The sequence below is a fragment of the Amphichorda felina genome (assembly GCF_050947745.1).
Source record: "Amphichorda felina strain 45539 chromosome Unknown scaffold_3, whole genome shotgun sequence".
Lineage (NCBI taxonomy): Eukaryota > Fungi > Ascomycota > Sordariomycetes > Hypocreales > Bionectriaceae > Amphichorda > Amphichorda felina.
The window spans coordinates 566,426-581,134 of record NW_028145047.1 but is presented as its reverse complement, the minus strand read 5'-3'; the positions used below and the strand labels follow the sequence as shown (position 1 = coordinate 581,134).

At 57.2% G+C, this 14,709-nt stretch overlaps 4 protein-coding genes across 4 annotated transcripts; all 4 read right to left on the bottom strand.

The window, feature by feature from the left end:
- Positions 1-107: 107 nt before the first annotated feature.
- Positions 108-1,876, bottom strand: NAG4 (major facilitator superfamily domain-containing protein; the record flags this gene model as incomplete). Its single annotated transcript, XM_083192328.1, has 2 exons — positions 108-1,350; positions 1,425-1,876. 2 exons carry the CDS (start codon positions 1,874-1,876, stop codon positions 108-110), a joined length of 1,695 nt encoding a protein of 564 aa, XP_083051385.1.
- A 3,845-nt stretch (positions 1,877-5,721) lies between these two features.
- On the bottom strand, positions 5,722-8,501 carry ACO1O0_002866 (uncharacterized protein; the record flags this gene model as incomplete). Its single annotated transcript, XM_083192327.1, has 3 exons — positions 5,722-5,899; positions 5,949-8,308; positions 8,367-8,501. 3 exons carry the CDS (start codon positions 8,499-8,501, stop codon positions 5,722-5,724), a joined length of 2,673 nt encoding a protein of 890 aa, XP_083051384.1.
- A 419-nt stretch (positions 8,502-8,920) lies between these two features.
- On the bottom strand, positions 8,921-11,311 carry ACO1O0_002865 (uncharacterized protein; the record flags this gene model as incomplete). The annotated part of the gene is made up of 6 exons (XM_083192326.1): positions 8,921-9,641; positions 9,697-10,032; positions 10,098-10,122; positions 10,257-11,017; positions 11,074-11,162; positions 11,234-11,311. 6 exons carry the CDS (start codon positions 11,309-11,311, stop codon positions 8,921-8,923), a joined length of 2,010 nt encoding a protein of 669 aa, XP_083051383.1.
- A 1,453-nt stretch (positions 11,312-12,764) lies between these two features.
- ACO1O0_002864 (cytochrome P450) lies at positions 12,765-14,371 on the bottom strand (the record flags this gene model as incomplete). Its single annotated transcript, XM_083192325.1, has 2 exons — positions 12,765-13,989; positions 14,073-14,371. 2 exons carry the CDS (start codon positions 14,369-14,371, stop codon positions 12,765-12,767), a joined length of 1,524 nt encoding a protein of 507 aa, XP_083051382.1.
- Positions 14,372-14,709: the final 338 nt, after the last annotated feature.

The following is a 14,709-nucleotide window of genomic DNA, read 5'->3' as shown; positions in this document are numbered from 1 at the left end:
TAGTAGGTAGGTAATAGTAAGGCAGAAAGAACTCCGTTGTTCCCAACTTGATGTCTCTCTTTTTTTTTTCTCTCGCAAATCGAGAGCGAACTAGCAGCAAACACAGCTTAAGGGTTGCTGACGTAGCTGATAGCCTGCCTGAGCTCGTCGTCCACGGGCTCGTCCACGACGACGCCACCACGGGATGGCGGCCTCTTGGCCTTCTCCTCGTCGTCGGCGGCGGTGGTCTCGTCGTCGCCGCTGTAGGCGTACTTGCTGCGCGCGCGGATCCTGGCGCCGTACTTCCAGAAGAGGAAGGGGATGGCGCAGCAGGCGAGGCCGATGAAGGCGATCAGGGTCGACGCCCAGCGGTCGTTGAGGCGCGCGTACATCTGCTCGGTGAAGAGCACGACGCCGGCGCCCCAGAAGCTGCGGATGAAGGTCTTGGCGGCCAGCGCGGAGGCGGCCTGGTGCTGGTACGAGTCGACGAGGTAGTTGTTGGCCGAGTTGTAGAGGAAGATGAAGCCGAAGCCGATGGGCAGGCCGCCCATGGCGGGACCGGCCCACGAGAGCTTGGGGTACGCGGTCCAGGCGAAGATGAAGAGGCCAATGGGGATGAACCAGCACGACAGCATCATGGGGATGAGTCGGGTCTCGGCGGGGGGCTTGCCGTTGTGCTTCTTGACGAGGGTGAGGTAGTGCTTGTTGACGAGCGGGGAGCAGCAGGCCGAGGCGAGGACGCCGACGGCGACGGGGATGAACATGAGACCCGTCTTACCCGCCGAGTAGCCCTTGTGCTTCTCGTAGATGATGGGGAAGGCGACGAAGAACATGTAGAGCAGGCCGTAGAGGACGCTCATGTAGATGGAGATGAGGAAGACGATGAGCTCGCCAAAGAGCAGCTGGAAGGGGCGGATGAGGAAGACGCGCAGCTGCTGGCTGATAGGGCGCGGGTCGATCTCCTGCTCGCAGACGTGATCGGGGTCACCCGTCGTCTTGCGCAGCTTGGCGGCGCGGCGCTTGAGGATGGTGGGCGCGTACGTCTCGGGGACGGTGAAGGTGATGAGGACCCAGACGACGGCAGCGAGGATGAGCTGGATCCAGTACAGCCAGCGCCAGCCGGCGGCGTCGGCGAGGTAGCCACCCACGAGGGGGCCGATGGCAGGACCCATAAAGGGGGCGGCGGAGAAGGCAGCCATGGGAACACCACGCTCCTCGTTCCTCCAGAGATCGGCCAGCGTGCCTCCCACGAGCGTCATGGGGGCGGAGAAGGCGATACCGTCGATGGCACGGCAGACGAGAAGCGTCTCGATGTTCTTGGCCACGGCGCAGGGGATGATGAAGATGACGGCGACAAACAGAGTTGAGCCGCTACAAAAGACAGTCAGTCAAGTCTGCTCACAGTACCCCCCACAAAGAAGGGATTTTGCGGTAGTGAAACTTACTAGATGACCTGGCGTCCGAAAATCTCAGACAGCGGCGCGAAAATCATGGGCCCAATACCGAAGCCCACGACGAAGATGGAAATGCTGATCAGGGCCACCTCGTTGCTCACGTTGAACTCGTCAACCACGCCGCCAACGTCGGCCGTGATGACGGACGAGGCCAGGGCCACGACGAAGCATGTTATGGCCACGACCATGGTGCAGTACCACTTGTAGGCCTTGGACCAGTTCTTGGGGTTCCCCGGGTCGTTCTCCTCGAAGGCGACGATCTTGTGGCGCGGGCCGACGGTGGAGTTGTCCGAGCCGCCAGCGGCTGGCGCTGGGCGGGCATTGTTGTTGTTTACTGAAGAGGCGGATGATCCCGTCGTATCGTTGAGGGTGCCCGCGGGGGTAGACCCCTCGAGGACGTCGTCCAGGGGGACGGCATTCATTTCGAGCTTGTTACTAGCCATTAGACAAAGAAAGGGAAAGTTAAAAGAGCGGTATCAGACTGTGCACGATATACCATGCAACGGATGTCTAGTTCCAGCAAGACCTCCCTTCTCCTCGACCAGGAAGAGGGGGGGCCTCGACGTTATTTGTACTCGAAGCCAGACGCCTCACGCCATAACCAATCACATCCTCCAAGAGCCTCACCACACGCCGTGGTAACCGGTCATCGACATCCTCGGGCCGTTGCCACCACTTAGATGGCAGAATAGCTTTTGCCGGCGACACCTACCGGTGGCGTGAGCCCGCTTTTTTCTGTCTTTCTTCATTCTGGAGGCTTCTGGACAGCTTCCTATCTCGTTGGACGGATCTCGCTGAGTTGGCGCCGTCGTGTTTACTGTGGAGCCTGTTGGGTGAAACATGGCGAGAAATCTCCGTCGGTACTACAAATACTGCCAGATAGCGGGAAAAGGGGCGGCACTCGCGGCATGACGAGTTGACGGCCGTCGACGACCAACAAAACCCGTGGAGGAGACTCTGAGAACCCACTCCCGTGCTGTCTTCCGGAGGACTGGAAGTGGGTGAAGATGGATATTCGAAGGCCCGCGGGACCCCCAGGCTGGAATCCCCAAGATCTTGGGCGAAAGGACGATCCGAGTCAGCAACGGCAGATACTCTCGGCCGGGCGAACCTTGAAGGGAAAATCTTAAAAGGAAAATCCTGAAGGTGGGTCAAACGGGCCAGACGGCCCCACTCCGGCGCCGGGTGGGACCTGGGTTCAAGACGGGGATAAGCAGCTGATGCGGCCAAGACCAGGCCTCATCTGCCTGGGCCCTGCATCGTCTACAATTCATCACAAAAGCTTGAACTCACCGGTCGCCAGCCCCGTTTTCGGCCCCCCATCGGCCTTCGTCTCCACCTACGGCCTGCGCAGTTTTTGGTCGGTATCCACATCGTGACACGGTCACCGGGTGAGGCCTCGCCCATGTCTCACTGCCTCTGGTACCGTGAAATCTCCGACGCTCCGAACTTTCTAGTGGATACTACTACTCATATTTATTATTCCCCCCCCTTTCCCTTATTTCCGTGACAGGCTTTTTTCGAGGTGCAGATTTCCCTGCGGGAGCGCTTACACCCGGCCCTCAGAACCTCATCGCAGCTCGACGTCCACCCTTGCGATCCCGCTCACCTCCTCGACTAGGTCCACACTCAGCATCGCACTCATTCTGTCAGCCGTCCAGGTTCCCCTGTTTCTGTCACTTGCAGCTTCAGCCCGACGAGTCGACCTCGGCCTGGATCCCTCGTCTGTTGCCGTGTTTGGGGGTGTCACATCATCACCTGCTTCTTCCATCACTACGTCGCCCTCAGAGTCAAGGTTTCGAAGGCTGCCGTCCCTTTGCACAAGCGATCTGTTGTACGACATCGAATTTCCCGTGTTCAAAGCCCACGTTTTGGCCCACCCATCGCCACTGAAAGCCCAAATAACCATATCCGGGGATGAGTCGACACCAATCCCCATAAGGTTGTTGCATGTAGCCACTTCTTGCCCACGTACATCAAGCGGATAGATAACCGTATTGTGGTCGTATGGGTTGCTGAGCGTGTCGACCCCGAGGTTATCTCCCTCTCTCCACCAATGCACCCATTCTGAAGAAGCATCGTTGTGGGTGCTGCCCGATCCGACGCCCGCTCTGGCAATATGATGAAACGTGTCGGGAGGGATAGTGTAGTGCATGATTATATGGGGTTCCGTCAAGGTCATTTGAGGAGGTTGGCCCCCATCAATAGGCCATGTGGCCTCCCTTGGAACCTCCACCCTAGGTTGGGCAGCAAAGGCGGCCACAACACGAACACCGTGACTTAGATCGGCTCCCGCGGAGTACAGGGCAGGCAATGGGGAAGCAGCTCGTGACGGTGGCCGAAACCGGACTTTGCGAAGCAGCCGGGCTAGGGATCCTATGGGTGCATCCGCACCCAGCAGGGATAGGTGTCCCGAGCAAGGATCCGTGAATAGCATGTGGTAGCCATCGCTCAGCGGGACAGCACGGAAGCGACCCGCTCTACTCGACCCCATCGCTATGGAAACCGCGGTATTATGACTGTCCTGGGCCCAAGAGACATCAGAGGCGGGCCCCAGGAACGACACAATAGACGTGCTCCCGGAACCAAACAGAGTCGTGTTGAATCCATATACAATGTTCCCAAGAGCGTCGAGCAGGTTGGACGTGGTCGCCGAGCTTATGAGCCTCAGCCTCTTGGGCGTGTCGACGCCACGACGGGGCGGCAGAAAGTAGAGGTGATCGCTCGGGGACGTCAGGGGGAACCATCGCTTGAAGTCTCGCCCAGTAAGGCCGCCGACCCAGTGGAGTTCAATGCCGGAGGAGCAGCCGAAGGCAACACAATTTCGTTGCGGACAGAGAGCCACCACACGGGGCGGGTCATCGGCATGACAGAGTCCGTGATAAATTGACCGTGATCCATTCTCCACATCCATCCCTCGAATGCCCGGTTTGCGGCGGCAGACACATTGAGATCCACCAGGGATGGTGGGCCCCGGCGGCTCCGGGTTCCACTCCGACGAGGACAATGAGCCTGATGACGAACTACTGCTAGACGAAGCACACCCAAGTGTCTCAGACGAAATTTCACATACAAGCGCCGACCGCCCCTCCATCAGAAGCGCAACCGCGTTCCTACCCTCCGAGGTGTCCATGCTGCATGATATCACCCTGCCGGGACACTCAATGGCTGAGACAGGTCGCAAGGAGCCCAGCGCCAATCCCTCCCGCTGCCGACGCGGAACCGACCACCTGGGCCTCCCATCCGAGCACACATGGTTCAGCTCGTACACGTAGACCTTCCTCTCACGCACTACGAGCACGAACCTCCCGCAGAGGCTGACTGTAAATGCAACGGGGGCCAGCTGGCTGAAGTCTGTGTGCCCGACCTCGACAAAGGCTGATTTCGACGAACCCGAAAGGGCGCATTCTCGCGAGATCCACTTGCTCATAGTGACCACATGCTGCTAGCCCGGGTGGACCGACCCTCTCGCGGGGGCAAGAATCCGGAGCATGCTGCTCCACCAGCCACCCCTCTTGAGCATCTCTGCCAGAAGAGACCGGTAGAGGCTGGCAAAGAACCAGGATCGGCAGGTATGACGTGCGGCATGAAAGTCGGCGGGGGAGAGGAAAGAGTAAATATGCTGGATGATCTCGGTCGGTGTGAGCATCGCGGGTGACAGAGCTGCTGAGAAAGTGTCAGTGCAAAGATCTTCGCGTTCCAAAGATGACGATCAAGTGTGACACACCCTCTGCACGAGACATATCTTGAGCTTTGTTCCCGTTGGATTGGCAACCGGGCGGCTCTTCAAGCGATGGTTGTGCATTTCCCTCGTCATTCAGGCCCAATGAGATCTTCGCCATAATGTACCCAGGTAGGTTCCCTGCCCCAAGATGTATAGGAGTAGACCCCGCAGCGCCTCTTATTGATAGGGTTAAAGATGATGTGATGAGGTGGCCTCGCCAACGAGGCTAGAGTGATGGGTAAGGTAGAAATTGAATAACATTAGGTGGGGGAGTTTGTTGTTCATAAAATCTGGTCAGACCAGGAAGGGAGCGAAGCTGCACCTTCCGTCATGTCTATATTACATTCCAGCTAAACTGTAATGGGAGAAGTTGCCAACAGAAGCAAGTTCGAGGGACCTTCTCTAACTCAATGAATGGGTATTTCCTCCAGGATACGATATGCGCCAACTAGAAACAATACAAGGAAAGACGGACCGTGAGAAAAGATGGATTTATGCAATGCCACCCGAGCGCCGCCTCTGTATACAACCCAGCAACCGAACCCAAGAAGCCACGATACACACTCAAGCGGCCTCGCCTCCAACATCTCTCCAGACATTGGCTTCTCCGATGCCGAGGGATGAGTCAGTGCTAGGAACAACAAGAGACGGCTGTCGGCTTTCGTCCGTCTCCGTCTCCGTCTCCGTTTGTGCCCGTGATACTGCTGGCGGGGGATCCTCGTATACCCAGGGCTGCTGGAGACTGTGGTTTATCAGCGGCTGGCCCAAGAATCATGCGCGTCTCGACTTACGGAACAACGAGGCTTGGGTTGACAAACGTCAAGCCCCTCTCTCTAAACTCATCCAATGTGCTGTCGCGACGAAAGAGTCCATGTGATGCCCCATGTGGTGGCCCAGGAACCACCTCATCCCCAAATTCCCAGTCCACCACAGCGGCTTCGTCCTCGTCTGATCGGATGGCCCGCAGAGCAATGTGCCGGGTCAGCGGGTCGAACCGCTGTTTGAAGTAATAGCTGTACCAGATAGTGAATGGAATGAGCGGTAGAATAAAGGCAGACTGCACCCAAGCCGGGGCAGAGGCAATCTGCCCAACCATGACGACCTCAAATACCAGCAGGCCAACAATGATGCGGTAGCAGATTATGCGCCAGGCGCCACCCGTGGCATGCTGCGGTTGGTCCATGGCATACAGCAACATGTACTTGAAGGTGAAGTACCCTAGGATGAAGTAGATGGTGCCAAAGATAAGGATGACAAATCCCCATCGGAGCACACTGTATATCAGACACAGGTTGAACACCAAGAGCGCCGTCGGCAGGTAGAATCCGTACTGGAAGGTCGGGGGTTTCTGGAGATCGGCAAAGTCGCGAGGCGTCGCGGATGTCATCCGGTAGATGGGATAAAGAATGACGCTGCCAACTTCCAACAGACGGAACGGCATCAGACCAATGCCCTGAAGCATGATGAAGGCGATGTAAAAGATGGAAAGCTCCTCGACGTCAGTAGCGATTGCGGCCGGGATCAGACTGGTATTCTTGGCCCATTCCTGGAGAGTGCTCCAGAAGTCGAACCCCGTGCGGGAAACTGCAAAGACAAAGAAGGTGTTGAAGAAAGTGAAGAAGAAGTTCTTGGAGATGACTGAAAGCTCCACATCTCCCTGTGATATCATGCCTTGGCAGTTCGAGAGCCAGTCGTAGAGGTAAGGCACCGCAACGTTGAGCAGCGATACAACCAAGGAGGGGACACCGTTCTGGAACAAAGAATAGATGATGGTGTGCTCGTTCAGCCAGTCGAAAAATGACGGTGCCACCTTCTTTATAGTGCAGATACTAAGAAGGGATGCGAGAAACGCTGTGGGGAATATCCAAATCAAGGTGAGGAAGGTGATAAAGATGGTGACGGCCCAAGACTTGAGTCGGCGAACGCCGCGCAGCGCATATGTGTTCCTCCAGACGAGGTCAGACGGCGCCGGTGTGGCCTTTGTCAAAAGACTACCTGGTCGAGGGTCGATCCTGGCCTGAGTGACCATCTGACAAGACGCCACAGAGTCCATAGTGACCAGAGCCATGTCGGTTGGGCGGTACTCCCTCTTCCTGGCCACAACAATCTTGGCGTCAATCCGACGAAGCTTCTCCTCGTAGTAATCGATGGCATCCATCTTCCGAGACCGCATCTTGAAAAGACCATATCGTATCGACACTTGCGGTCGCGGTCCTTCTGCCGAATCCGGATTGGACGTATTATCCTCGAGAAGCTGCCCATTCTCTCCAGCCTCTTCATCGATAATATGAGGTGTCCCAGACCCATTCCCTGAAGGCGTGGCTCCGGGAGTCTGTCGCTGCTCAGGTTTGTGGGCATGTTGGGACTTGAGAAACCTTGCCCAGGACTTTTCAAGTTTTCGAAGAAGTCCATTTCGCTCCTCCATCAAATCATCAATTTCTCTCCAATCCCTGCATAAAGTCACAGCCGTGACGGAACCAATATCAAGGTCCTCAATCAGTTGCCTGATCCGCTGCTCCGATCTCAGATCCGAAGGTATTCCCGTCAGGCGGAAAGTCCGGTCCGTCACTGTCGACTGGGTGCCCAAGTAGTCCTGCCTGAACTTGATGATGCGGAACGTCTCCCAGTTCATGGAGTAAATGGTCGCCCCGACAAAAAGGTATGTGAAGATGACATAGGCCCAGAGATAGGTTCTCTCCTGGCTCATATCGGGTCGGTCGCCGTCCTTCATCAAACCGATATCGCCATCGAGCGGCAGCTGGACCGGGTAGTAGTCAAAGCCAAAGTTATCCGCCGTGTTGTTGTCATCGGTGCCGTTGCCGCCAAATCCGAGGCGGAAGTTGCGGAATTTGCTGTTGATCGGGAAGAGGACGACGAGGGCGAAGAAGCCCATAAGTGTGAAGAGTCGAACTGCCATCTTGAAGAAGTTCAAGAACTTTATTTCGTCAGCAACGATGAGGCAGCCATAGGAGCTTCGGATACCTACAACAAACGCATCCAGCCCTGCTGTCGCGAGGACCTCCCGCTCCGTAATCCTGTACAGCTTGGGTATCCATCCGAGAAACGAGTTGGGCAGCTCGGGGAGGGCGATGGTCGGTTCGAGGCGCCGCTTGCGCGCAGCATATAGCGACGGCCATCTCGGCCGCAGAGCCTGCATCATAGTCAGCTTCATCCGCAGTCAGCATCGACGGGGGGCGCGGCAGGCGTACGCAGAAGGTAAGCAGCGCCGTGAGGCCAATGATCAGCGACAGCACAAGCTGGACGCCGATGTCTTTCCTGTCCCTCGACGGCGCGCGGGCATATTCCTGCGGGTCACAGGTGTCGCCGTCACCGGGTTCAAACATGGTGACCAGGGCACTCTAGGCTGCGCTGTGCGAAGGGGTTGATGATGGTAGCATGAGCGCAATGAAGCATCGCCGACGGGGTTGACCGCGATTCTATCGCTCTTGCCTCCCCTGGTGACGTATCTGCAGTGCACGTGCCCAGCCACATCCGTCAGTGCCGCCACAGGGTCTTGGTGTTCATGCATAACGTAAGGAACGAGAACATCGAATCATTAGTATAAGGAATTTGTGCCTGCATACAGAATACGTTTTATGCATATCATCCATCACCTCTTAACCGCCTTCCCTCTCTTCGCCATCTTAACCCCTTGCGAAGATGCCAGCTGGACTCTTGTATTCTTATTGAAATGGTGCCAAGCCAACGCCATTTCCTTCTAAATCCCATCAATGCGCAAACACAGACATGTCCATCGGACCCATCACTGCAGCCCGCCCGAATAGTCCCACTGAAAATCGGGGTCCATGATCCCAGCAAGATCAGAGAAGATTGAACCGTCTGCACCCAAACCCTCTAGGAACGAGGAGGGCAGAAAAGGCAAGCCCAAAGGCGACTGCGCACCAGGGCACATCGGGGTGAACGAGAACGTATTATCCACCCTCGCTCGCTTGCGGGACGGTCCCAAGCTATCCAGGTCCAGGTTAACGGGCTCGTTCACCCCCACGGCCGTACTCGAGCTCTCCCCATGTGACAAACGCTGGGCCTGCTGCTGTTGCTGGCGGTGCTGTTTCGCCACAGCTTGATCCCCGCCATCTCCATCCTGGACACTCCGGATAAACTGGTCCACCACGCTGGTCATGTGCCCCGCGGGCTGGTAGTTGCGCGACATGAGACTGATAGTCAGCCTCAGAGACGAGAGCTTCTCGATCAGCACGCTCCGCTCGTGGGGATCCGTCTGCAGCATGACCTCGGCCATGCCCGCCGTGGCCGCCGTCCCCGCGTGCTGGACGCCCGACCCGTACACCTGCGCGAGGTCGAAGCGCGACCGGTACTGCTCGAAGATGACGGCGATCGTCCCTGCGCTGTCGGCGCAGCTTGTGCGGGAGAGGCCGGTGAACTGATTTCCCGTGTCGGAGCCGCACGTCTCGTTGTATCGGACAAAGGGGCGGTGTAGGAGGATAAGTGCAGCGTGGTATTGTGTGCTTGGAACCGAGTTAGCATCGCCCATGTCATAGCCTCGCTAGGACAGCAGCTTACTGGAGAAGATAGTAAGGCGGAGGCATCGTAGCGTGTGTCTCCGACGACCACTGGAGATGATTTGGTAGGCTGGTGTACCAGTCGCGCAGCTGCTGGTCGATGGCACCAAGCTTGAAATATGTCTCGGTGGACTTGGGAGGCCGGGGGCCGCGCAGGTCACACAGCTGGCTGACAATCTCCATCATCTTTAGCAGAGCTTCGTAGATCTTCGTCACTGACTTCTTATGCCACGATGGGCGGCAGAGGATCATGCGGCCAAAGTCCAAGGACAGGCAGCTCGGCGATACATCCGACGTCTTGATGGTCGTGGGCCGGCCCAGGTACAAAGACCATAGTCTGGGAAGCCGTCAGAGGCAGGCACTTTGATCGGCAAGGCTCCCATTACCTATCGGTGGTCATACACGCCCAGAGAACCATATGGCGTATCTGAGTATCGCGCTCCGGCAGTCCCAGAGGACTAGGATCGACGTGGAGGCCAGCGTCAAAGACCATTCTGAAGCACATGCCTCGTCGATGGTCAGCCTTGATCTCGAATGCTGTGCAACCAGCGAGAAACTCACCTGTGAACAACCACCCAGTTTCGTCGTTGCCACAGCAAAACTCCAGCCCTCCCAGCAGCTGGAAAGCCTGGATTGACGGAATACCCCCTGGCCTGTCAATCTCTAGCTTCGCCAGGGACTTGGCCTTGTCATGCAGAGTCGACGTCCCGTACCCTGGGAGTGCCAGCCGCCGTATATCGTCCCTCGACTTGTCGGCGTACCTAAATCCTGTGGCAAGCATGGTCAGGTGCAGGAAGGTAGAGTAGAACTCAACACCGCCCTGCTCCTGGTCGCGGTAGAAGGTGTCTGCCTGGATGAGGTGGACCACGGCATTGTGCAGGTTCCAGAACAGGTCCATGAGATAGTTGTGGGTATCCGGGGACATGTCCCGTACGATGAGCGCTATGGGCCAGTGTGAAGCACGGCGCTGGACCGCACTGCCAGAGCTCATCCTCGACAGGACGTTCATATGGGTCGTGGAGCCAAAGTAGCGGACACGTCCAGACGCCATGTCGAAGCGGATGGCTGAGGGCATCAGCCTAGTGACAACGGAGCTGGCCGGCTCGGTGCGGGCTTTGTCGCCTTCTTTGCCATCCTCGATGGAGGGCATTATCGACGACCCGTCTGGGGATGTGTACGGCGGGGGCTGCTCGCCGGTAGGCATGAGGTCTGTCTGGGGAGCGTTTGCATTGTTGTTGGCGGCCCTTGCTTCTCTCAGCTGGCTCTCGAGGTGCTGGATACGCTGCACGAGAGTCGTCTCGACGGCCTTAGCCGACGCCCGGCTAGCAAAACCATATCAGCGGCGTCAATCCCCCAAAAGTCACCATGAGGTCCCAACCTCTTGCGGCCGTCCTTCTCGTCAAAGATGCATTCCTGGTCATTGTCGCGACAGTTGGCACACGTCCTAGACTCTGTATCCCGCACGCACTGCAATTTTTGAACGATTTTTCATCAGCATGCAGCCAAACCATGCGCTCCGGGAGAGTTCATGTACTCACGCGAATGCGGGCCTTGCGACAGTTTATACAGGCCGAGGTAGCACGATGGCGGTGCCTTGCCGGAGTCTTTTGATCCATGGCAAACGAGCCAGACCCCAGAGCCCCGCGGTAATCCTACCTGCTGTCCACCTGGTTTCAATGACTTGCGGTTTATAGCGTCAGTGTACCTGACAGCTGATGGCCATCTACCATCGGTGGCGGCGCGTAGCCCGGCCCCGGGTGATGGTTATGATCGGGGCTCGGAGATGGTTTCCCAGATGCCAGGGGTTTCGTAGGGTTCCACAAACAAGTCTCGGGCCAGTCCGCTATCTCAATCGCTCCCCCGCATTCCCATTCACGTTTTGACCCCGGATTCCCCGCATGTCGTCTGTCAGTCTGATGATCTGATCTATCTATGCCCGTCAGGGACTCCAGCTTCTCCTCGACACTTACCCTATGCTCATCACAAAAACTGCCTTAAGGCCCTACTGAAATGTGCAGAGGTGGATCGAGAACAAGATAACCAGGGCGGCTAGTATCCTTATAAGATTTTTGTATGGCATACTTCATACGTATTGGTCATTGATGATTCTGACTATCATTGTTACGAACTACTACTGCCCCGCCACCACGGAAAACCAACTTCCGGATCCCTCCCCCCTTGATCATCATCCTGATCTAGAATGCCTACCAGAACAGTCAGCTGAACAGAAATTTATCGTATTTCTCGTGTACCATAGCTGGCTCCGACTGAACAGAAAGTCTATGATTAGACCTCAAATGGTTATAAATTTCTTTTAATCGACTAAAAGTTTTCATTTATGTCATATTATTGACAATAGCTACACAGTGTGTATATTGGCCGTCTTTGATAATAGTATGTTTTATTTATTTTATTTTAAACGCTGTATTATGTTACCAGGAATGACACTGAAAATAGACTTTTTGACTGTGGTATTGAGATACATACTACGTATCTTTTCACGATAATTCTTGATGACTGCAAAAGGCCATGGATGATACTTAGTGCTCTACCAGCTATAATCTAGATAGTTTTATATATCAATCACCCCCCCCTGTTGCAGCTCTGGAGTTCCCAACCATGAGCCAAGGCTACACCACACCCATGTGAGAGTCCCCTACCTACCATAAAGCTCTCCGGCCGCACCGGCCTCCCCACAATTCGATCTAGGGGGTTTTCGGGGTTCTGCGATGTACCTAGTACTAGCCGGGGTCCAAAGTCCCACGGATTTTCGTCCCTCCATGATATGAGATGAGCCAGCCATAGGGGCATTCTGTTGGTGGCCGTGTAAGTGTTGTATCTAGGTGGCTGGCCAACATGTAGATCAGTTGTCAGTTCAGCTATCGAATAGGTTGCATGGTCATTGTATCTTTAATCTTGATTTGTCATTGAGGCAGCTTCTGCACAGTATTCTGCCGAGTAGGCAGTGTCGAACAGGCACCAGTAGTTACCGACCGAGTTACATCAATCTATTAACCCTATCCTCCCATCCTCCCCCCCCCTTTGACCCCCCCCCCCCCCACAAACCTCTCAAACCCTCCTCTTAAATGCAATATCCAGCGCCAGCGGCTTCCGCAGGAACCCCTCCCGCGTCTCCATGACGTCCTGCTCCAGCACGACGTCGTACCTGCGCACCCACGTCGCGACGATGAGCTTGAGCTCCATGTCGGCGACGTTGCGGCCGATGCACGCGCGCGGGCCGTGGCTGAAGGGGATGAAGGCGTTCTTCTGGCGCTCCGTCACCTTCTCCCAGCGCTCCGGGCGGAACTCGCCCGCGTCGGACCCCCAGATCTCGGTCGAGTGGTGCACGCTGTACGTCGGCACGCTGAGGGTCGTCCCGGGGGGGAAGAAGTGGCCGTGGATCTCGACGCCGGGGGAGTCTGGCGGGATGGTGCGCGGCAGGCCGATGCCGGAGGTGGAGTGGTGGCGGAGGGTCTCGTTGACGACGTGCTGCAGGTAGGGCAGGTCCTTGATCATGTCGAAGGTGGGGACGGCGAGATGGGCGGGGATGGCGGCGTCGAGCTCGGCGCGCAGCTTGGGGAGGACGTGGGGGGTGCGCACGACGTGGTAGAGCAGGGCGCAGGACGAGTTGGAGGTGGTGTCGGAGCCGGCGATGAGCTGGGTGAGGGCCTCGGCGGTGAGCTCCTCGCGGCCCAGGATCTCGCCCTTGTCGTCGCGGCCCTCCATGAGGCGCGCGAGGAGGTCGGTGCGGCCGGGAGGAGGGGGGTTGTCGAGGCGCTGGCGCACGCTGGCGATGGCGATGCCGGCGAGGTTGCTGACGGCCTCGAGGCCCTTGCTGAAGAAGGGGTCTGGCAGCCAGCGGGCGTAGGGCTTGAGCTCTGGCAGGCAGCCCAGCGTGGCCGAGACCTCGCCACGGCGGTTGAGGATCTCGACGGCCGGGGCGAAGATGGGAGGGCTGTCGGGCGACTCGCGCACCTCGGCCACGTCGGCACCGGCAGCAAGCATGCCAAAGGGCGAGCCAAAGGCCAGGTCGCCGATCACGTCAAAGGCCAGGTAGTTGAACCAGTGCAGGCAGTCGACGCGGGCGCAGCCGTCGCGGTCGACCGACTTGGAGACCAGCTTGTCCCACTGCGAGACAAAGGTCTCCAGGTTGGTGTGCATGAAGGGCTCGAACTGGACAATGGACTTGGAGCTGAAGGTGTGCGAAACAATCTTGCGCTTGCGGGCGTGGTCAGGGCGCGAGCGCGTGTTGAAGAGGCCGCGCTGGATGGACACGAATGAGTCGTAGAACTCACTGGGATTGATCAGCATGGGACAGGACATATGGCGAGGGGGTATAGGGCATGGGGCATGGGGCATGGGGTTGAGAGCACATACGACTTGAGGAAGCCATTGCCGTGGCCGTAGATGGTGGGGATGACCCGGTCGTCGTTGATGCTGATGTGGTTGGGCTGGATGCGCATGACAGTGCCATACTTCTTGTGCGCCTCATCGACCGTCAGGTAACGGTTCCCCCTGCGCGCTGTCATGAGAAGCCATAGATTCGAGAAGCGAGCCGCGAGGGGCCCAGGGATGTGGCTGAGGGGGCGATATGTGACAAAGTAGGGGTAGAGGTAGGACAGGACCAGCACGGCCAGCACCGTCCAGGGCGACAGGACGAATTCTGCAATGGCCATGGCGAAACAAGGGTGTTTGGGTAGAGGAGCTGTCGTGGATGCGAGCATGAGATGCAATTCAATGGAGGCGAGCCCTTGTATACTACCTACCTAGGTACCATGTAGTGCGTCGCCGGCTGACGTCTTCACCCAGGTCCGTCCCCCTTGGCCGGTCTATCAGTCAATGTATCAAGCACCACACGGCTCGGCAGGCGGTGGACGGCTAATGGGAACTCCCGCGAATGGTATTGGTCCGTGGATGCCTGTGGGTGCTGGCGAGTGTCCATCATGTCTTCCCCGCTCCCCAGACCATCCCCATATTCCTGCCCAACAACTCCCGATGTAGTAGCCGACCGCGT